This window comes from Corvus cornix, chromosome 6 (genome assembly GCF_000738735.6).
Source record: "Corvus cornix cornix isolate S_Up_H32 chromosome 6, ASM73873v5, whole genome shotgun sequence".
In the NCBI taxonomy this organism is placed as follows: Eukaryota; Metazoa; Chordata; class Aves; order Passeriformes; family Corvidae; genus Corvus; species Corvus cornix.
Window position 1 is genome coordinate 2,555,911 of NC_046336.1, and position 23,806 is coordinate 2,579,716.

The window sequence follows — 23,806 nt, forward strand, 5'->3', positions numbered from 1 at the left end:
ATAAATGAACACCGGCAGGCCCAGGCCTTTTACTGGGAGTTTTGAGGAATGGCAATGGCTTAACAGAAAATATGAATGCATTTTATCACATCAGTACTTTTTTTTAAAGATATCCAGACTGCACCAGGTATTGTGTTTAAAAACATGAAGGACAAAGAAAGCTGGAAGAACAGAAAGAACAGTTACAGATCAGATACTCCAACAGAGCAGGCTCCACAAAGATGGAACACTGCTGCAACAGATCGAGAACGTGAACAGATGGAGAATGGAATGGCCCTCTAAAAAAAGGATAAAAATGGTGGTGGAAGCAATATTAAACATTCCCTCTTCTGCCCTGTGCATGATCCAGTTGTGCTCAGATCCCTGTGAGCAGGAAGGAAGGGAATCTCATTGAGTCTGAGTGTATGCAGCTGGAGAACTCACTCCAGTGCTTTTACTCAAACCTCATTTGTGGTGCATCCTGAGGAAATCCCTGATGCCCACCAAGCAGGAATGTGCCACGCACTCTGGGATGCCACATTTGGAGAGGAGGGAGAATTCCAAGTGACAGAGCCATGACAATGCTTGGCACGAGCCCGTAACACTGTCGAGATTCTGCTGTCAAACGATCCAGGACAAAACCACAGCAGGTAGAACCTTCCAGAAACACAAACCTGTGAGATCCCACTTTCCCCACCCTCCGAGGATGACAGTATCAGCATTCCCAGGTGGTTTTGGTTACTTCAAGCTGAGCCATTCATTATGCTCCTATTAACCACCTAAAAATGCCCTGAAGTAAGGAAACAACTCCCCAGGGCCTTCAGGGTCACCTGTCCCCAGTCCATCTTTTGACACTATTTTAGATTTGATTTGTTACAACACCTTCAATGAAGTCCCAGCCTCCTCTTTTGCACAGCTAAATAATCACTCAGTGGCCTTGGCAAATGAAAATAACTTGGCTCAGCTAAATATTTCCAGAAAAAGTGTTGGTTTTTTTTTTTTTTTAAAGAAAACAACAGCAGCACACAAGAGGATTGCATTCCACATCCACAGATTAAAAATGTATTTAATATCAGCATGTAAGAATTCAGAGATGTTCTAATCCTGCAAAGAAAAACACCTTTTCTTCATGGATCTGTATATAAAAATTGACCAAAGTGCTAAAAAAACCCCCTAAATTTTCAGAAATGTGCATTTTATGTGTGTTTTATCAGTTCTCAACATCTGAAATGTTCTAGAGGGCAGGGAGAGGAGCATCAGCACCCTGAAGTTTGAGACTCCAACTTGCAATTTAATGTGCAAGTGAGTGCAGTGAGCTTGAGGGGGGAGGTGTGGGGAACCAAAATGAAAAGATGCCTCTAAATCTGGGATTTTTAAAGACATTAACTCATTACCTTGACCACTTCACCACCATCAACCTTCATCAGCTGCTTCAAGTTCTGGTGCAACAGGCTCGTGTTGGATCTCCACTTCAGCAGTCCCAAGAGGTCAACTAGGAATTATAAGAAACAATTTTATCAGGCAGGGTATTTCCCTCCCCTCACCCTCCATAACCATGTGCAGGACAAAGAGTTTTATTTCCTTAGTTCAGCCTTTTTTTCCCTGGACAACGATGCATTTCTGGTACCTTCTGACGCTGCAGAAACCTCGGACAATCCTTCTACCCTGACAGAACTCTGAAAGGCTCTCAGAAAAGCAGCCAGCTTTTGAAATATCAGCAGGAAAAATCTAGGCCAAGGAAGCCTGCTCCCTTGGTTTTTAATTTGCTGTACACAACAGTTGTGTATTTAGAAAAAGATGCCAGAATGAAATTAGTCAGCCACCAACACAGTTGTATCTACAGGGCAGTGACTCTCCCAGCATTAATGTTTCCAGCTCCTTTGCTCTCACTGCATAAACTGAAAAGAAAACAAAGCATAATGCAAGGCAAGCAGCTGCAAACGAAATGAGAGTGGGGGGAAGCTGGGTGATGAGTAGTGCCCAGACTGCTCTCAAGGGATGGACCCTGAGGATACAGAGTGGATCATGAGAATGGTCTCGTCCCCAAATCCAGCACCATGAAGATGGTGTCACTCCAGCATTCCTTGATAAAGAAGGGAATACAGAAGGCCAGCTCTCTCCATTAGTCATTGCAAAGCTTCCTTTAGAGAGAAGTTCCCAGGAGGAACTCTCAGCTCCCCTGCAGAGCAGCAGCTCGCTGGGAAATATCAACCCCAGGGAGTCAAACCCACCCCAGCATTTGCTGAGATGCTGAATTGCACCCAGACCCCAAACCCCACACTCCTCCTGCCTTAGCCAAAGTAGCCTCAGGGAAAAATTCTTCCCCATGAAAAGTCACTTTTCAGCACAAAACAAACTCGCAGCAACTCCTGCTCAGAAGAAGCCTTCAACAAAAAACTGAACTCGATGATCTTAAAGGTCTTCTCCAACCTAAACGATTTTATGACTAATTTAAAGACTCACTACCTTCAGTTTAGCCCCTGGCCCACTCCTGCACATTACCCACCTCCCAATATAATTCATATTATGTGAATTCTGCCCAAAATAACTCAAAACAGGCAGTTTCTCCCACCAAATATCCCCTCACCTCTCTGCTATTCAGACTTTCAAAGCAACCAACACCATGCTTACCAAGCCATGAATCTGCAGAGTTTATTCTGCAAATTATCTGCAAAGACCCAAAGCAGCTGCTATACTTTTCCCAAAAATGTTTCATTCTAAGTAATAAATGAAATGACTTCTAGTGGAGAGGACTGCAGTACTCCTCGGAAAGATTTCCCTCTGAGCAGCACTCAAATCAAGCCTTCTCATCATCTCCTTGTGAGGAGAAATACAGAGTGGTTTACTACATTAAAGCTTTGAAAGACTTGAATCCAAGTCCTCCATTCCTTTTAATACATCCTATAAGAAGTCTACAGCCTGAACCCAAAGTCTTAAGAAACTCAGCATTAACAAAAAAATGCTTCTGGAAGCAAAGCAGCCTCCATGAGTTATCCAAAGTGTTTCATGGATATATTCATAGCAGCTTTCCACCCCTGAATTTTGCTGCAGTCTGACTTCTAACAAGGCATCAGCTTGACAGAAGAAATGATCTGAACAAAAGCCAGCCCACAGACAAGCTCTGAACAGCATCACGGATTGCCCCAAGAAAACAAACCCACGTGGACTCGCAGCGTGCTGGCAGAGCAAATGCTAAATGAATATACATTTGTGAGCACAAAATGTCAGTGCAGGCCAGCTGAAAGGGAAAAATAACTTACAGGGTACAGAAAAATGGGCACTCACTGGCACTGCAAGCATTAATTAACCCCAGCAAAGTACCAGTCAGGCAGTTAATCCCACTCCTTTCACAGGGCTGCGTGTAAAATAATGCAGCAAAAGGATGTAAACCACTGGTTTAGCCTACAAGAAACAGGAATGCTGGAGTCAGCCTAGGTCAAGTGAAATTTGAGATTAGAAAACATCAGGAGAAAGACAGAATGAGGTTGCCCAGAGAAGCTGTGGCTGCCCCAACCCTGGCAGTGTCCAAGGCCAGGCTGGAGCAACCTGGGACAGTGGAAGGTGTCCCTGCCCATGGCAGGGGTGGCACTGGATGATCATTCAGGTCCCTTCCAACCCAAACCAGTGCGGGATTCTGTGATTTCCAACTGCAAAGGGTTTAAACAAACACCCAGACTGCAAAGTCCCCAGCAGCAACTTTGCTTTATTAATGTGATTTATTATTCTACTGACTGCTTATGAACATTTTCTTTCACAGGGTATTTAACAAGTGGAAGCAAACAGCCCAAGTTCCTGCCTATCTGCTTCCCCTGACCTGTATCTGTGCAAAAGCTCCCCCATAGACACACCCAAACCTTTCTCAAAGCCCAGCTCCTGAATTAAGTTAGATAATATTTCCCCTAAAAATCTGTTCTTTGAAATTCTCTACTTTCTTGATTTTAACATTTGATTTTCCAGGCTGTATGACTTTTATTTTAATTCAGTGCTTACATCTTCACTTTTTATGCCACTACAGCACTTCAATTTGTCATGTGTGTATGTGTGTCGCGTTTTTTTTGATTATCAACTGTGCTAAGTCAAATTCTTCCCAACTGTTCTCCAAAATCCTGGTCTCCCTGGTTCCTCAAAGTCCTGACTCCAGTGAAGGAACAGCCACTATTATCCTGAGATTTGAGTCCTTCAGGCAGGAAAAAAAACAGAGAAATTCTTGAAATAAGCCTTGGATGCTTCCAACACAAACCCACGGGGACAGCACCAGCCAGCTCTCTGCCTACTGGAAACTGAACACTTTTCCAGCATTAATGCAAGTCCATTAATGCAATTTCACTTCTGGTCCCATCACCCTGATAATAACAGGGCATCCTGGAAGTCTTGGAAGAAGATTAACTGCAAAATCCAGCAAAAGGCCAGGGAACGGTCCTGCCCTAATAAATCCTGCTCAAATCACTAAAAACTGGTGAAGTTTTAAAGTAGATACTTCTTACCACCACCCTCTCTCAAATAAAGTCTCACCAGTGGCCAAGTTTGTTATTTTGAAGACTTTTCCATGCTAAGGACATTGATTACTGATTGAAAAGCAACATTAATAACTCAACAGTTCATAGAGGACTGAAGTCAAGGGAGTGCTCAAAGAGCTCGGGTGCAAGAAGGTCTCTGCACCATCAACCACCACGCAGAAAAAGCCAGATGACTTATTCTCATGCTTTCAGAATAATTAAAAATAAGTCTTAAAGCCAGTTCTAGGATAGTTATGGAGGGTAAAGAAAGAACTATGACTGGTAATCAAAAGAAAAATCTGCTTTGGCTCAACGTTTTGGTAAGTGAGGATAATAATGGATTTTTATTTACTTGTTTTTAAGGAAGTTAAAGGAAGATTATTAACCAACCATTTTACAAAACTTAAAATCAGCTTCAGAAATCACCATCTGAAAAGCACTGCCAATTTTCAGATGCAAACTGATACTTGAGGGAGGAATTTAATGATGTTTTTTTGTTTCGTTTCTTTTCTGCTCAACGACGCATGGTGATCTTGCTTAATAGTGTCACAGTACTTTGAAGAGAGAGAAAAGACTTTGGCAACTCCGAGGAAAAGTTTCACAGACAACACAATTACCAGCAGCATTAAATAAAGATCAGGCCCTCAAAGCAAACGCTATGTAAATTAAGCGCCAAACAATGCTCAGGTTTAATTTTAATAGCAGTTCTGTGAAAGCCACATCAATATATTGATCACTGGGAAATACTTTTAACTACTAACAAGCACTAGGGAAGGCTGAAGGGAAAAACAGCACACATGTTCCAACAAAAAGCAGTTTAATTCCAGATGCTGGATCCTGCTCTCCGAGCCCCGGCCCCACTGTGCTGCTGTTGAGCTGCGATCCCATCTTTGCTGGGAAATCCTACAAGCACATCCCAATTCTTTTGCTGAGCACCCTCCCAGGCTCCAAGCCTGCCAGACTGCAGTGGATCTGATGTGCTCTGCATGTGAAACACCCGGGATGTGCTGGGAGATGCCACTGGAAAACACCGCAATCAACTCCGGGCTGGCCGTGGAGCCGTGCCCGAGCAGGGACATCCCCCTGGACAGGGGGGACTCAGGAATGTGGGAATCTCATCGTGATTCCCACCCACCTCCCCTCCTCATCCAGCTCCCCACAGACCCTCCTGAGTCACAGCAGCTCCCTGGAATGACTCACTCCCTATGGAATGACCCTCCCACACTCCCCACTCCGCTGCTGGTGCGGCCAGGAGAACAAGGGATCGCTCCATGGCAACGGAGCACAGAAATTACACAGAGGGCACAGGCTGGAAATGTGAAATATTGGCTGTGCTGGCTGCCACCAGCTTTGCACAGCCTTGGGATGCACTCAGCCAGCTGACAAATGGGGAAAATGTACAGAAGGCAGGGTTTAGAAGGAACAAACGAGGCCAAGGCCACTCCTGGGAAGGTGTGGGAACATGAGAGTGACCTCCAGGCAACACATCCTCCCCTCACATCCCTTCTGCACACCACGAGAACACATCAAAGCTTTCCTCAGCCCCAAGATACGGATATTGCACCCTGGAATAACAAACCAGCTTGTTTGGGAGCAGAGCCCTGATACTACCTACTCTGGAAAGCAAATTCATCCCCTTCCTCAGTGCTACTTTTCAGGGAAAAGTAAATTGCCACAGAGCCCTGTTTTCAGTGCACTTCAGGGCAAGAGTCTCAGCTATATGGGAAACAATACCCCTGGTTCCACTTAACCTCAGAATCCCAAGTTTCCTCAGACACTGACTGCTCTGGAGCAAAGAGAGAGAAAAGGTTGGATAGTTCACACACTCACCCAACCCAATTCAATCCAGGACCTTGCGGCAAACAGCCACCACCCATTCCCATGGAATGGGGATGGAGAAGGCAGCAAAGCCAGCACACAGATCCCAATCCTGCTGTGAGGAGCAGTTCTGGGAACTCACCATTCTGGGTCAGTTTTGTTGAACAGACCAGAGTGGAAATCTGGAAAGAGTCTTTGCTGATGGTGCAGCTGCCAAGGTTCTGCATGCTCTTCCCTGTTGCTGAATGTCCCTTTTCCTCCAGCTCTATTTTCGTGGATGGCAGACTGAGATAGGTCGAGGCATCCTCCAGCTTCTTGGCTTCTGCCTACAGTGATGTTTGAAACACAGCAGGAGAAAATAACCAGTCAAAATCTCAGTAATAAGAAAATTTTAACATTTATACTGAATTTTCTTAGGTTTGGAACCATCAAATTCACTTTTCCCAATCCACAAAAAAACTCCACAACAAATGCCTTTGAAATTAAAACATATTAAAGGTTTAACACTCAATCACCCATATTCAATCACCCATATTCAATCACCCATATTCAATCACCCATATTCAATCACCCATATTCAATCACCCATATTCAATCACCCATATTCAATCACCCATATTCAATCACCCATATTCAATCACCCATATAAACCAACTACCCATGACTTGCTGCTTAGTTTGATTTAACAGAGGAGTTCAAAACACATTTTCCTGTGTAATTCTGGAACAGAATTCCCCAGAAGTCAATCAGTGGAGCTTCCCCACTGGGAAGTCAAAATTCTACCTTGTAAACTATAAGGTCGTGCTCTCCATCTCTCAGAGTTGTCCCATCGTATCTCATGAGCTTCACAAATGCCAGAGCAAATATTTTCTCAGATTTATCTTTGGCTGTTACAAAAAAAAGACAAATCACCACATAATTATTTGATACTTCTACAGTCAGCACACCTAAATCCCACAGACATGGACAACCTGCCAGTGAGTGACCACAGCAAAGATTCTCCTGTAAATTAAGTGTACAAGAAATTGGGGAAGTCTACTAAAAGCAAGATAGAACAAAAAAAAAAAAAAAGAACATATCAACAGTAACCAGATGCTCCATTTTCCTATTCTGTCTGTTCTTTTGGAAAGCTTTATTAAGGCAACTTTTTAAAAACAAACCAGAAATGTGATGCATTTGGAAAGCTCAGGTTTTTAGAAGAATGGCAGTGTTTGGGAGCTGGAATAAAGATCTGAACAGCAGCACTGAGGATCTCATCAGAGCACAGAGCCCTGAGGACACACATTTGAAGGGGGAACATTAGAAGCAAAACAGAAACTGGATCTGTAATTGCAGATGAAGCGCCTGAGCTTTTTTGAAAGCTGACCCATTCTGCAGCCAACAGGAACTAGAAAACGCATTTGCTTTGTTCTTGCACAAATCTATTGGCAAAAGTTTAAAAAAACAAAGCAACAGAGGAAGGAGAGATCACAAAGTTGAGAAGTAAAGCCAGAAGGAAAGTGGCATTACCTCAGACAGCCCAAGGAGCCTGGGAGAAAGCCCTGGAAGGGGCTCCTCTTAATATTTAGGAATGACCTCTTAAATATTTAGGCTGTGGCCAACCTAAATATTTGAGCCATCATAAGAACATTTCTGACTCTATTGATTTGTAGCACACAATCATGATTCTGATAATAATGGCACTGACTTTTGGCATATTGTTTTCCTTAAGAATTATCATTCTTGTCTTGAGGATGTTTTTTGTTGCCATACCATTTTTGGGTGGGTTTTTTTTTTGTTTTGTGTTTTTGTTTGGCTGGGTTGTTTGGCTTTTTGGCGGGTTTTTGTTTGTTTTTTGTGTTTATCTAAATTGTTTTACTAAGTTTCTCAATCCCAAAGTCTTCAATTCCTGATGCTAAGCCAACTGTAAACTTTCACATTCCCATTTGTTGATCTTTACTACTCCCTACCCCTAAGGTACAGAATACCACAACCCTCTGAATTACTAATGGAAAGCTTTATTCCATTAGTAACCTAGTAAAAAATCCCATTTATTCCCTTTGGAGAAAAAAAACTGGGCAGGGAAGGAAAACCTTGATGAGGATAGGTAAGAGTGAGGAAGATGTAAAGGGAAAAAGGAGCTGAGATGTGACATAAAATAAAATGTCACAAATTTAATCCTGCACTAAAAGCGATGACGTGAATCAGTTCAGGACTGGGAATGCCATCCCTGCTTCAGGAGACACTGGCACCAGGCACTGCCAGGAATTCCCAAGGAGAGGCTGAGGTACTCACAGTCCTGGGAAGATCTGTGGCGGAAGGTGAACCTCAGGTGGCTGCGGTTCACGTCCTCGATGGGGATGGCCACCTGCACACGAGGGGACAGGGGAAGGAAATGGTCAGTGCAGCACCTTCAGCCTCTCCCAACCCCATCCAGACATCTTTCAGCTCTTCCAAATGATCAGGGAGTGACAATCCCAGCAGCACATCCATCCTCTGCCATCCCCAGCAGCCCCTTTCTGCCTACGGACACAACAAGGGCAGCTTTGGAGTGAAAATTCTGATGTGGGGAGTAGCTCCAAGGCCCTTGTGAGCACACAGCCCCTGCTCCCAACTGCTCAGACAGACTGGAAGTATCCCAGAAAGCCACCATCAGCTCCTCTGCAATATCCAAACTTGGCAGGGAAGTGGAAAGATTATTGCCCCAGCAAAATGAGCAAGCTTAAAGCACAACCAGCTCCCCAAACAGTGATGAGTCCAGCACTCTGGCCGATGTGTTACAGCCTTCATATCCTGCTCCTCTAGGTCAGCTTCATGGAAACAGAGCAAACCATTCCTAAAGAGATGCTGGAGTTTCCCCACAACAGTCATCCTGGCCAATGGCTGAAATAAAATTCAATGTGCAATAAAAGTCAGAGCCTTCCTTAGCTGAGCCATTCCTTGCCCTGCTGAACACAGGCACTGCATTTCCCCAGTTTTGTTTCCCACTGAAAGCTGTATTAACGGCACATTAACACCCAGAGAAGTTATTTTAACAGTTTCAATACCTTTACAGTCTCAAACCAGCGAGGCTGCTTCACTTGGTAATAGATCACTGACTTGTACTCCGAGATGGCTTCATCACCAGCACCAGGAAAAATCACACTCTGCAAAAACAAGCCACAGGGGAAGCGTTTATGCCACTTAAACCCCACTTTTTCAGTCAAATCAACAAAAAATAATTCAGTGAGGAGAATGCTCCTCATGAAACTGGTATCAAAGTGCATTCATTGATAAGGCAAAATGTACTTAATGATGCCAAAAGTCTGGCTGAAAATAAAACCTGGGACCTTAAGCTGCCAAATACAGATGTTGGAAAGGCTTAAACAGGTAAGTATCAAAATCAAAAAGCCCCCAGACATGAAACACTTTAGTACCTCTAATCTTTTGCCATCTTCATCATAAACAGACACTGTGACTTCCACGTTCTTTGCTGTGGTTTTACTGCCTTTGTCAAAATCTCCCTGAACCAAGGTGACATAAATGTCATTACGAACATCTCCTACAAGGGAAAGCAAAGCACAGAATAACCCACAATTCTCACAGTCAACCCACGGATTTGTGAAACCCGTGACACACAGAAACAACAGCAAAACATTGAAAACACCACATTTCCATTTATTTTGTTTTTACACAACTTCATTCATTATTCATTTGAAAGGAGAAGTTTCAACACAGCCATTTGTCCCGTACAAAGGTGTTTTGCAATTTAAAATATTTTAGCAGCCTACAAGAGGTCTCCAATTTGTTACATCAGGAAGAGGTTTGATGTTTTTGCTGGCTTGGGGGTTGCAGGGGAGGGCTGTATTCAGATTCGTGTTTTAAAATGCTCCTCAGCTCCACCCCAATTCAATTGGGATTTTGAAGACGAGCTGGGGAAACGAGGGATTTCCAATAATTTCATGAGGCAGACTGTTTATGAGCCAACACAGGACCCAAACAAGGTGCTGAGGCACTCACACCATACTGGAGAGACTGTAAAACATCGGACAAACATCTGTCAGCAGCCACAGGGACACCTGGAACTGGGATGGGCTTTGGAAACACCTCATGGACCCTCCAGAGGCCATCAACCTGCAAAGGACAGTGCAGGTTCTGCTCTTGCTCAGGGCAGTTTTTATTTGGAGAAGCACCACAGTTCTGGGTTGGTTTTTATGGGTTTTGGTTTGGTTTCTTTTCTGTAAACACCTGAGCTGAACATGCACAGAATACTTGTATTTAAAAAAAGATGATGGGGCTCTCTTTCAAAGGCATTATCCACATCTGGTACCAACCCTAAGAGAGCAGCTATCTCTAAATCAAGCCTGTGCCTCTGAAAAATCTGCTTTGGATTCAGCACAGGACAGAAGTTTTACATATGCCCTTGCTATGGGGATAATACAAAGTGTGTACTTTGTATACATTCTTTTTAACCGGGAGAAAAGAGGAGAATTTCCACTCTCACTGGGATCTCCTGTCTTCTTGAAGGGGGTGGGAGCTTCATTTATTGATGCAGGTATTACCGAAGTATTTTACATTTATTTTAAATGAGACAGCATCTTTTGATGATGCTTTTTTTTTCCATGCATACCATACCTTAAATTCATTTTTTTCCTCCAAAACCTTCCATAGATCCAGACATTTAAAGCAGGTTAAAATCTAACAAAGCAGCATCAATCCCCACAGTGCCTTACCAGGCATGATAATCTCAGGAAAGCCCATTTTCCGAGCCACTGCTGTTGACCTGTCCACTAAGTGTGGAAACTCTTTCCTAATCTGATGGATATCTCCTGGAAGAAGTTTCAAAGTCACCCACAGACCTGTTGTGTAAAAAAACCCACAATTATGGAACTGCTGGGATTTATTCTTAGACACTACAGATTTCTTTTAACAAACTGAAAAATGTAAGAATATTAAAATAATTCAGGTACATTAAGATAACTGATCTCCCTTTGCTAAAAATAATTACAAAATATTTTAGAACACTCAAAAGATCTCATCACTTCCCACAAAAATATGAGCACAGCAAACAGAATTATTTCTGATTATGTTCCATGTTCTTCTTAATGAAATGTTTATCTTCTACGGGGAAACAAGAGAAGAAGTAAGGATGATTTGCATGGAACAACTTCAGTATTCCAAGCAAGCAATAGCAGCAGATCCATACCCCAAACTGATTTATCAACACCCCCATAAGTTGTTTCTACTGCTCTGAGCACACAGAAATCTACAGCATCAGCTTCACACAGCTGATATTTTTCTGCTCAGCAGCAGAAGAAGCCACTAAAAAGCTGCTGCTTGCCAACTCACATCAGGCACATTTGTTACAGCAAAAAGAAAGATGCCAAAGTGGAAAAAAAAAAAAACCATAAAAATAAAAAAGAAACCCAACCCAAAGAAGTCCTCCACTTGGTGAAGTGGCTGGCAATCAAGTTTAAGCACGAAATAATCACAGCAGCAATTTGCAGAAGAAAATCCTAAAATTAAAAGCTACGAAAAACACCCCAAAAATATTCATCCATGAAATAAATTGTGGGTTACCCTGTGAGAGAATTAACTGTACATTCATTTGGCACACACTTGGCAGCTTGTCTTTCCCATGGTATCTCTGTAAGAGTTTCTGTGCTGACTTGTTGCCAGGGATGGTTCCAACAGCTGCTACTTCACTGAGCTGCAACTCTACCTGCACTGACTGGCTAAGGAACAACTCCCAGTCTTCCTCCTGTTTGCCTGGGCACCCTCTTTTAGGGAAAGGATATGAAATGGATCAAGGAAACCAAAATGTTTCCTCATTTTTGATACACACTGGCCACAGGTGAAAGCGAGGGGAGGAAATCGGATAAAACTTTTCCTCATTAGCTAAAGGAGAATCTAAAAGTAAGGTTTATTTAAACTTTTGTTTGCTATTAGTGAGAAAAATCAGGGAAAAGTGTGTGATTTTCCTGGAGTTTGGTCAGATACGAAGTGATACAGACATTCAAAGAGTGTCTGGTGGAAACTCCGCATTAACCAGAGTAACTCCATATTAATCCAGAATTCCACAAAAATATTGAAGCCAGTAGAGGAATAACTGGACACAGACACATCACAACCATGAGATCACACACAACAATAAATCAGCCCAGAGCACTGCCCTAGAGAAGGTAGGGGGGAAGGTTTCAGAGTGGTTGCCTGGCTCTGGTTCCCTCCTCACCCTCCTGCAAGCTCAGGTCTTCTGGGGAAGGAGCAAAATGCTGCATGTGCAGCTGCAGAGTGGAAAAATACAGGGAAGGAAGAGAAGGGAGGGAATATCCCTTCCTGCAGCATGGAGAGGCAAAAATCCACAGCTCAAAGGCACAAGAGCTGAGTCCTTGAGCCATCATCTTCAGCAGAGAATCACAAGAGTCACAGGATGGGTGGGGTTGGAAGGGACCTCTGGAGATCATCCAGTCCTGCCAAGGGGAGCAGGTGACACAGGAATGCGTCCAGATGGGTTGGGAATGTCTCCAGAGAGGGACACTCCACGCCCTCCCTGACAGCTGTTCCAGAGCTCTGCCACCCTCATGGAAAGAAATTCTTCCTCACGGTGAGGTGAAACTTGTCGTGTTTTAGTTTGTGGCCATTGCTCCTCATCCTGTCACTGAGCACCACTGAGAAGAGTCTGGCCCCATCCTCGGACACCCTTGGGATGTGTTTATATGGAATAATGACATTCCCTCTCAAGTCTCCTCCTCTGCAGACTGACCAGGCCCAGCTGCCTCAGTCTCTCATCATCAGAGAGATGTCCAGACCCCTCAATATCTTTGTGGCCTCCGCTGGACCCTCTCCAGCAGAAATATAGACATCCAAGAGATGAACAACACTACAACATGCAGAGTCCACACTGGGCAGGGGAAAAATTATGGGGCAGGAGGAAGAGAGGAACAAACCGTTCCAACTGGTTTTTGACTCCAAAATTAAAACCACCATCACTCGTTGCAAATCAAGGCGCAGGGATGCATAGAAAGAGCAGTACCTACCCTGACCCTTGTGGTTGACTTCTTTAGCAGCAATCACTTTGTTTATAACAGTCTGCAGGAAATCATTCTCCCCTGCCACCCTGGGTGAAAAACGGGATGATATGTTCAGCTGCTTGTGTCGAATGGCGTCATCCAACGCTAGCCTGGAGGATGCACATGACGACCAACACCAGGAGACAAAGGGGCACAGAAAACCAGAAGTCACAGTGACAAGGGAACACAAAAGATTGTATCATAGTTGTGACAAAGAGTATTTATTAGTCAACGCAGGACAAAGGACAGGAAAGGTAACAAGAAAGACAGAGGGAGATCATTAATCAGAAGAACGCTGATCTACCAGAGAGAGTCCAGCAAACCTGTGAGGGCTCTGCTCCCTCAGGGACAGGCACAGTCCTCAGGGAGCAGGGGGAGGTCTCCCACCTGAGATTCCCCAATTAAGCAGTGAAAACCCACACAGGCAGCTCTTTTATATCAATATTGAAATATATGTATATATTTATATTTATAGCAGACTGGCCCTGCAACACCTCCAGGGTCACCTCTGTCATTCCACAGGTGGAGTGCCCGAAGGAAAAGCTCCCATCAGTCTCACAGGGAAAAGGAGGAGAAGAGCAGACAACCCAAACTCAGTGAATAAATGAGAAGATGGGGATGATAAATAAACAGCAGCATTAGGTGTCACTGGAGTAAATCTTGCCAAGTGCTGTTGACAGCCATTTTGTTGGTGGCCAGTGAATGAGTACAAACAAACAAAGATATGAAAACAGAATTGCATGTGGTACAACAGAAACAAAGCATGGGATGAGGAGAAAAATGTGCCTCGTATACACAGCCCAAGTCTACCTTGGAAATAACAACACCAGCGTTCAACCCTGTGTTTGTTTGCACCTTGTTCATATTCTTTGGGATAGACTTTTGCAGGGGATTGTTTTCATTTATTACAGGGGGAAAAGAAAAATCACACTGTGCATCTTTTTACAGCTCTGTGTATATGTAACAGAAAAAATGAATCAGTGCTAATGGAGCAGAAAACTGGATGTTCCATTAGCACCCCCTCTGAAAGGTTCATTTCCATTCCGTACTTCCACACTTGCTAAAAAACAACTTTGCTATTGTTTACCACACAAACATATCCTTCTCTTCCCCAAAACCCATTTTCCTTGAAAAATGGAATTGTACTTTGATTTTCTCATTAACACCCCCTATCCCTGCAGCACCTGCACACCTTGCAGTCCCCTCACCAGCCTTCCACCTTCAAACCATGAGGGCTTCCTGAATTATGCCTATTTCTCAAAATAAAATTAATTTAAGACTTCATTATTTCAAGCTTTTAAAAAAAATATTATTAAAACCCCTCTGACTATCCCTCAGTGTTTTAATCAAGGAATTCAGCTCCCATAACTATGTTTTGCCTTTTGGAACAGATGGCAGGCCAGCATTTCCCACAAAACTAAGCATCCATACTTTATTTGAATTTATTTGCCTTATCCCTTCTACCTTTGCTCACTTCATGGAATTAAAACCTGAGGATCTATGGATGGAGCATGATCTTTATGGATCTCAGGCAGAGCTAAACCAGCAATGAACTTACTTTGAGCATTTCACCCCTTACACATTCTCACCCTGACATCTTTAAACAAAAAGAAAACAAGCCTGCAAAACTGGGAATGCATACTTTAAACTCAAAAAAATCCCCAAAGTTTCTGGGGCTAGCAATTATAAATAACAGGAAATTATCAAGAAGAAGTATTAGCAACTATTACTCAGGATAAAATACCCCATGGAAATAAATTAACTTAAAATATTGGCTTTTTTTTTTTTTTTTTAAATCAAAGTTAAAATCTTGGGTTTTTTCACTTCTGCTTGCTCATGAAACTGCTCCCTACTTACGGCTGGAATGGGATGAAGTGCTGCTTGTCCTCATCATCAACCTTCCCGTTAATGATGTCAGTAACATCCATCACTGCAAAGAGAAACCAAGGGCACTGAATGAACTGATCAATGTGGGAAGAGGGAACACCCTGGGGAACTGAAGCAACAGTGACTCAGAAGAGGGTTGGAATTCTCAGCTGTGGAATTTCAGAATTGTCTATGGAATAACATGGTGCAGCAAATAAGCTTTGGCATCTCAGCTACCACAAGCCCTGGAAGGTAATGTCTAGGACACAGCAACCAGTCTGATGAGATTTGGAACGACTCTTTGAGTTTATACAACCCCACAGCAGCTCCACCACCCAATTTCTATGGAAAAGATTTAATAGGATATGGAGAGATCCATCCCAGAGGTACCTGCCACCCCGAAGGGTCTGCGCAGCCCCGACGTGAGCTTCCTGGTGTTGTTGTCCCGCAGCTCCATCCTGCCCACGCGCACAATCTGACACACAAAACTGATCTTCTCTCTCTTCAGGTCTTTGCTGCCCAGGTCCTACAAACAGCAGGAACATCAGGTTGCTTTCTAATAGTTGCATTTCAAATTCCATTTCAGTAGGCTGAGGGTTTGCTGCTCAGAATTTGCCTTCACTGTGCACACCTCTAACACAAAGTGCTCTCAGAGTAGAGCAGTTTTTGTAACAATATTTAAGTATCTCACTGGAGTTCTGTGTAAATCAATTGCTTAGGAGGTCAAACCATTTCTAGTAAGCCAAAAATTCAAAAATTTACTTTGGTTTTAGCCAGGTGTTGAGAATATTTAGCAGCCGCTTGAGAGAAATGTCTCATGTGAACCTTCGCCAGCACAGAATCATGGAATGCTTTGGGTTGGAAGGGACCTTAAAAATCATCTTGTTCCAGCCCTAGCAACAAGGAGGGACACCTCCCACTGTCCCAGGCTGCTCCAACCTGGCCTTGGGCACTGCCAGGGATCCAGGGGCAGCCCCAGCTGCTCTGGGCACCCTGTGCCAGGGCCTGCCCACCCTCCCAGGGAACAATTCCTTCCCAATCTCCCATCCAGCCCTGCCCTCTGGCAGCGGGAGGCCATTCCCTGTGTCCTGTCCCTCCATCATCCCTTGGTCCAGAGCCCCTCTCCAGCTCTGTCTCCCCCCTGCAGAGGTGTCCCCACACTGCTCACACCCAGCTCATTCCCCCTCCCGTGTGACTCCCAGGCACTGGAGGGCAGCGCTCGGGGCGGGGCACTCACGGTGAACACGGCCCGCAGGTTGTGCAGTCTGTCAATGTCCTTGGGGAGGCCACAGCTCGACCACCTCACCAGGTAGTTCTCACTGAAAAGAAACAGTGTTTGGAGGACTTTTTGTTTAAATCACAGAGCAACAGAATCACAGAGTGGTTTAGGTTAGAAGGGACCTTAAAGACCACCCCATCACCCCTGCCATGGGCAGGGACACCTCCCACTGTCCCAGGCTGCTCCAAGCCCCAATGTCCAGCCTGGCCTTGGGCACTGCCAGGGATCCAGGGGCAGCCCCAGCTTCTCTGGGAAACCCAGGAAAGGATTTCTTCCCAATATCCCATCTAAATCTACCCTCTTTCCTCTTAAAGCCATTCCCCCATATCCTATCACTGAATGCTCTTTAACATAAGCAGATAAAGTCAACTTCAGACTTTACAGAAGACTCTTGAACCCAATCTCCTCATCCTAAACACACGAATACTGAGCAGAGAGCTGCCATTTCCCTTAGTGCAGACAGTTTTGATAAAGAAAGCACCTCCTCAGCACCCAAGTGTGGGAATTTTTGCAGCTCAGCGAGGGCACAGCCCTTGCAGGCGTGTTCACCTCTGATTTCCCATCTGCTCTGGGGGAACCACAAGCACAGCACGACCCTGAAACGTGCCCCAGCTGAAGGCACCTGCCTCTGCCTTTCACACAAATCTGACTTTGCTAAGCCCCAAAACTACCTCACTGCTATCCCTGAGTAAGCACAGATAAAAATGGCACTAACCTGATAAATTTTAATTCCAGTGGGTCATACAGAGACATCAGGACTTCAGCATCTTCTCCTATTTTACACACTACGTTTTTTAAATTTACAAATAAAGCAAACGAAGGAGTGGCAGCAAACTTGGCTTGTCTGTTGATATCAATATTCTGCTTCTGAGACTGCAATTCAAGAACAAAATAAAGTTTAACTTAGCCCAACAGACATCCAACTGCTGTAAAACTTTACTAAAAGCTTCCAGAAAGAAGAGGAGGAGGTTTCCATTGAGTGTCTGCTCTTGTGATCTTTTTTCTGTTAAGTTTTATGACAGACAGCATTTCCTGGATCTGTCTTTGAGATGCCACACCATCAGGAGAAAGTTTAAAAAAAAGAAGAGAAAAACGAGAGAAAAGAAATCTTCACTTGCTAAGTAGAGAGAGACAAATGGAGAAAAAAATTGAGCCTCAAATATATCTGAAAAAAAACAGGAACACAAAACAGAAAAAGAAACAGAAAAGTTCTTCCTTTTAAAAATAAGGATTTTGAACTGCAAGTTGCTGACAATTCAAGACTGAGAAGGGCTTTAAATTTGCCCATTTTATTTCAAAAGCAAGTTTTTAGGATTGGCATAAAGAAACCACACAATAGGATTTTTTTCTTTGTGATTCTGAAACAAACTGATGACAACCTAACTTACAAACCTCTCACATGCACATCTCTGGTATTAACCTACAAATGCACCTCATTTTGTCATATAGGTCTGAACCATCAATTCTGCTAAACCCTTTAAAGGATGAAAAAAAACCAGCCTAAGACATAAAAGTTCCTACAAAATGTTTAAGCCTGATAATTCTTCATAAACACATCAAATCCCTCATTACCAATGCTAAAAATAACAGCCATCCAATTAGTTTACAGCCTTGTGTTTCACAGGGAAAAGCCACAGTATCTCTCACTTTTTCCTCCTGTAGCCTCTCTTCCACTTGCTTGGAAGCTATTTCATGTGCTCTGAAAAGGCTGATGGTGCTGGTCTGCTCTGGGTCCAAAATGTTGCCATCTTCATCTCTAACCACCAGATCCAAATCCAGAATCCTAAACAAGACAGAAGAAATGGTTGTGGATTAGCGGCGCTCAAAGGAATGCCTAAAAAACACCTGTCAAGTGTTCAACCTGCACACCTGACACACCATGGAAAAGAAATTACGTGAGACATGATAATGCAATTTAACATGTCAGCAACCCTGGAGATCCAAGGCACTTATTCCCACAAAACAGGGAGAACTGATGGAAATGAAACAGCACAACAGCTGGGGAAGCAATTTCTTGAACAAGTAAATTTGCCAGGGACTTGGGCTCCTCCTCTGATTTATCCAACAGTCTGAACAATCAAGTCCCACCACACACAGCTCATGTCTCCCACTCCACCTTCTCCTCCAACTGCAAACTCATGTTTTACCCAAAGCCCACAAGGTAAGGCAGAAGTTGTTTCCTGTTATTTAGAGCAGAAGGCAGATTTCTGTCAGCAGGGTGTTGACATCCACAATTATCTTCTGCAGAGAGGAAGGTGTCTGCCATAATCAAATCCACTCTCAGGAAAAACTTTTCACATTTTTCCACATTTCCCACAGTGCTGGCAGCAGAGCCAAGGGTTAAAAAACCAGGTCACTTCCCTAAGACTGACCTTGTCACCTCCATCCCAATAAATGCATCCCGTTTCCTTCAAACCCTGTGGTCAGCTCTCCCAGTGGAGCTGCTGTAACTGTGGGGTTGAAATACATTTGCTCAATGAGCTTAAATCAAATTTGCTGTGTCTGATAAGTCACACTGGGGTGCATGATTTATCTGAAAGGAAATTCCCTCTGGGCATAACCTGCAAGCACATGAAAACAGGAGCTGTGGCACACAAAGATGCTTCCATGGACTTGGAGGAGTCCTCCTCACCCCTTCCAGACCTGGAGGTGTTAAACCCTTGAGTGGGGTCAACACCCAAACCCCTCCAATTAACTGCACTGCAAGGGAGACAAACATCACTCAAGCTGCAGATTTTTAAGCACCACCTCCTAAGCTCTGCTCTGGACTCAGCCACCACAAAATTCTCCAGCATCCCCAGAACATCATGCTCCCAGATGAATTTCCTGGTGAGAAAATGGTTTCATCATCGAAACCAAACAGAAAAGCAGCCAAAGATGTTTTCCTCCTCCCTACTACTGCTCCCTGGCCAGCAGCCACAGCAGGAGAAACACCCACAGAGCACTGGAACTGTCAGTCCTGCAGTGCTTCCATGAGGAAAACTGCCTGGGCCAGGGGAAAAGCTCAGAAATTCAGGGAAAGACTCATAACCCAGACTACCACACACCACTGTTTGCACAGACTGCCAAAGAAGTCAAAGCAAACCCTCCTTTGTTTCCTTTGTTTTAGCCTTTAACTTGCAAATGATGCTTGGGAAAAAATCTGAGTATTTGTTTCTTAAGCGTCCCAGTTACAGATATCTGCAACTGAACCAAAAAAAAAAGCGTTTTCACAACAAAATTTACCTGACCCAATTTCAGAAAGATATTAAAATACAGATTCCTAAGGCCATTTTTGCTTCCTCAGTTATTCTGACAATATGCTGCAAAACTTCTGCCTATATTTATAGAAGGAAGAAATCTTATTTACAAACCAGTGGTTCACAAGTCAGGAAAAGTGAGGATATGATTAGGACAGAAAACATTTAGAATTATTTGGGTTGGGACCTTAAAGATCACCTAGTATTTCTAAAGCAGATCATGAATTCATTCTGCCTGAATCCTAAAATCCCCATTCATGCTTCTTTTAAGCACAAGTGAATGCAGGATTTTATTAGAAACATATGTTCTCTTTCAGTGGTGAGGATTTACTCAGAAGTTCACATTCACCTCCCTCCTGCACTCTCCAGAGAACGCTCTGATCACTTAATTAGGCCATCAGAACATGAGGAATACAAAGCACAGCACAAGATGTTCCACTGTGTTTGAAGGCTCAGCATCTGGAGGTTATTCAGAGCAACTTTTACCAACTCCTTGGGCAGATGGTAAAATCCAGTAGCCAAACAAATAATCCCAACAACATCTGGTTAATTGTCTGCAGAGTTGCCACCGTCCATATCTCAGATAACAAATGATAATTACTGACTGAATGCAGTTATTATTTTAATTTTTATTAAAAATTATGTTTAATATTTTTTCTTTTTAAATTTTTTTTAATCAGCTTTTTTTTTTTTAAAATCAGCTTTTGCTGATAAAGTACCCGAGCAGAAATACTGCAAATCTGGCAGCTCTTAAGGAACTAAACACAAATAGCTGAAATATGATGGGATATCTGCATCTCAAAGAATTTAAAGACTGGGTTGGTGAAAACTTTTTCACTCCCCAGGTGTGCAGGACAACAGAATTCCACAAGATGGGTAACACTGGAAAGTAGCACTACAACATTTGTCTCTCAGTATTCAAAACACTCTTCAAATGATGAAGAGTAAGATTTGATTTCTCCTTTATGGGAAGGCATAACTGTATAGACAAGTTATAACCTAAAACTTTTATTGACAGAAATTGTGCTGAAACCCAGGTGGCTGCCTGGGGTGAGAATGATGCCATGAAGATTTTTTGTCTTTTTTTTTATACCTGTTACACACCTTTTTACAACTTCTGTATTCTCAGTCCTATGTGCCTACATTCTTGGACTTGTTTGTCAAGCTGAGAGACTCAACATTTTAGAAGCTTCGTAGCCAGGGATCAGTGTGCCCCAGAGCCCAAGGTCCTCTCCAGAACACATTCTGTAAACCAAGATAGAACCATCCAGGAGAAGGCTCCTTGGGGAGGGGGGCTCACTTGAGCCTCTCACTGGGGAATCTTTGATAGATGTGCTAAATGTGTGCACCTAAGGATCCTTAAAATAAATACCAAGGCAAAATCCCTTTTTCCCTTCTAACCGTGTTTGACTCTTGATTTTAAGGCCAAGAAAAGGCATCAAGAACACATCTGAATCACTAAAATATCCCAACATGTGCAACCTGCACTGCTGTCTCTTTTGGGTCAGGATTTCCTTCCCAACTTCCACTCTGTTGTGCTAAATGGCTCCGTTCTTTTATGAAATCTCCCTGTTAATCTTCTGCTACCAGCTGGATCCTGTGGAGGGAGAGGAACCAAGAGCTACATGATGCTTCTGAGCCAAATCCTTCAACATCACATTACAGCTGAGTGACTCGAGGGCACAGGCAGCTGGTGGTGCTCAGAGGGTGACAATGGTTTGTGCTGCAGAAGCAAGTGGAGTTTAAAATTCTGGGGGTTTTTGCACTTTTGAATTGGCCTTAAATTATAGCTCATACCAGCATCAAATTGATGAAAGCATCAGGAGAGAGAGATAGATTCCACTTTACATGTTTTACTTTAAAGATGCTGCATCAACTTCCATCTTTATCCTGTTGTAACAGAAGTGTGAGTACACAAATATTTCATCTCTACAACTACAGGAAAAAAAGGAATCCTGCAAGAAGTCCTTGACAGCTGATGTGTCTTACACAGGGTGATCTGGTTGCAGGCAGAAAAACTTGGAAGATGCTGTTCACAAACCTGTTGCCATAATCAATTTTGGCAGTCACTTTCTTTTTCAGCTCCTTGAGCTCATCTTGGGGCAGGGTCCCGGAGAGGATTTGGGATCTCCACTCAATCAGGTCGTAAATCATGTGCCGGACGCTGCGGAACATCTCCCTGTTGTCCTGCTGTTTTGGGGGGGAAAAATGGGGAGAAATCAGGTTTGAAGGCTTGTGAATACACAGGATAAACTGCAATTATAAATATGAATTCAAAGGGTAAGTCTACAAGAGCTCTGAAGCAGGAGCCTCACTTCCTACAGCACAGAACACCGAATATCCAGAGTCCTGCACTCAGCTTTAAGGAGCTAAATAGGGATAAATGTTTGTTTTCATGTTACCCTAAAACCTGGGTCATGCTGCTTTCAGGCATTCAAGGGGAAAATGTCCTTTTATTGATTCCCAGGGTAGCTTTATTCAGTGACCCTCTGCACTGAGCAGAGCAGGACTGAAAATGGTGCATTTGGACAGCAAGAGGCTCAAGTTCTGCAATAGCCCATCTGCAACAGATGGGAGAATCCTTCCCTTCCCTGGTTAAACCTCCACAATGACACTTCAAAATCCCTCACTGTGCACATCAATGCCATACAAGCCCACAGGTAACTTTTAAAGGACAGTGAAACACCAGGAAAAGACCTAAACTTGATAGGAAGTTAAATACCTGAATTGCTTATAAAGCCTGGAACTGTGGATATTAAATACTGCCAGCAGCACACACAAACTTTCCTTGGCAACATTCAGCTAAGCTAGGAATAATTAAATAATTACAATAAAATTCTCCACTGAAAAAGAAAAGCCAAGGAAAAAATGCAGAAGATGCAGGAAAAGAACATAATGACTCCAAGACTCTGGGAAAAGGATATCTAACTGTGAAACTTAAAGACTTCAGTCTGTTCAGATTATCCAAAAGCTGGCTTGATTATAGTGGGAGAATATTCACAGAGAGAAAATACCCATTATTAAAAGCTCTTTAATGTAGCAGAGAAAGACACAACAGGCACATATGGCTGGAAGCTAAATACAGACAAATCCAAATGGGGAAGAGGTTCCTGATTTTCGAGGCTGCAGGCAATCAAACCACAGAGATGGGAAACATCCCCTGCTCTCTGCAAACAAAATCTGAACATCCATTCAAGATTCAAACACAAATTACAAACTGATTCAAGACATAAATGTGGCCCTTTAATGGGTTTTGATATGCAAGGCATGGACAGCATGGAATATCCCTCAAAGCTGCAGACTGCCCAGTCTGAAACCAGCTGCCTCCAGTGAACCAAACCTCCCTTGATTGCCTGCTCTTGGATTCCAAATTATTAGCAAAGCATTGAAGTATTGTTTATCATAGAATCATAGAGTGGGATGGTTTGGAAAGGACCTTAAAGCCAACCCAGGGCCACCCCCTGCCACAGGCAGGGACACCTTCCCCTATCCCAGGGTGCTCCAAGCCCCACTTCCCACCCTGGAAGTGTCCAAGGCCAGGCTGGCACTGAATGGGCTTTAAAATCCCTTCCATCCCAAACCATTTTGGGATTCTACAGCAGTAGAACCAAGGGCAAAGCTGTTCTCAGCGCCCTCCCGAGATTCTGCTCCTCCTGCTTTTATTTCTGCCTGTCTACTTCTTCCCTGCTCCTCAGCACACAACTCCCTGCTATTCCCACACCTTAAAGCTCCCTCTTCAATACATAATCTGTTTCTTTTCATAGAAGATATTATCCTTCACCTTCTCTATTGCCACACTACATCATTTCCATTACACTCTTACTCCTAATCTTTATTTTCATGGGTGTGATTAAAAGCCACATTAGTCAGCACAAACATCTTCATTACCACTCGGTGTCTTCATTACACAGCTTGCACTTTTATGATACAAGATTTCAAACATATTTATGGGAAACAGAGACTGCATTAAACCCTGCCTTAAATAAAGGAATTTCATGTTCCCATTATCTTGTTACAGTGACCTTGCACAATGAGAGCATCAGAAGTGTGAGCCAGGTACCTTAAATCCCACAGCAGGCCTTGCTTTACAGCTGAGCTGGG

The 23,806-nt window shown here is 43.4% G+C and overlaps 1 protein-coding gene across 2 annotated transcripts in view; it reads right to left on the reverse strand.

The window, feature by feature from the left end:
- DOCK1 (dedicator of cytokinesis 1) overlaps window positions 1-23,806 on the reverse strand; it is a 264,405-nt gene that overhangs the window by 210,526 nt on the left and 30,073 nt on the right. Inside the window, exons 6-19 of one of the 2 annotated variants that reach the window (XM_010408449.4) lie at window positions 21,747-21,895; window positions 18,114-18,249; window positions 17,182-17,339; window positions 16,425-16,506; window positions 15,578-15,713; window positions 15,179-15,251; window positions 13,289-13,368; window positions 10,985-11,110; window positions 9,689-9,813; window positions 9,320-9,418; window positions 8,568-8,640; window positions 7,077-7,180; window positions 6,436-6,619; window positions 1,374-1,471 (exon numbers count right to left, since the gene is read on the reverse strand). In XM_010408449.4, coding sequence (XP_010406751.3) covers window positions 1,374-1,471; window positions 6,436-6,619; window positions 7,077-7,180; window positions 8,568-8,640; window positions 9,320-9,418; window positions 9,689-9,813; window positions 10,985-11,110; window positions 13,289-13,368; window positions 15,179-15,251; window positions 15,578-15,713; window positions 16,425-16,506; window positions 17,182-17,339; window positions 18,114-18,249; window positions 21,747-21,895 — 1,623 coding nt within the window. Of the gene's footprint in view, window positions 1-1,373; window positions 1,472-6,435; window positions 6,620-7,076; window positions 7,181-8,567; window positions 8,641-9,319; window positions 9,419-9,688; window positions 9,814-10,984; window positions 11,111-13,288; window positions 13,432-15,178; window positions 15,252-15,577; window positions 15,714-16,424; window positions 16,507-17,181; window positions 17,340-18,113; window positions 18,250-21,746; window positions 21,896-23,806 lie in introns of both variants that reach the window. The other variant, XM_010408448.4, reaches the window with a different exon arrangement.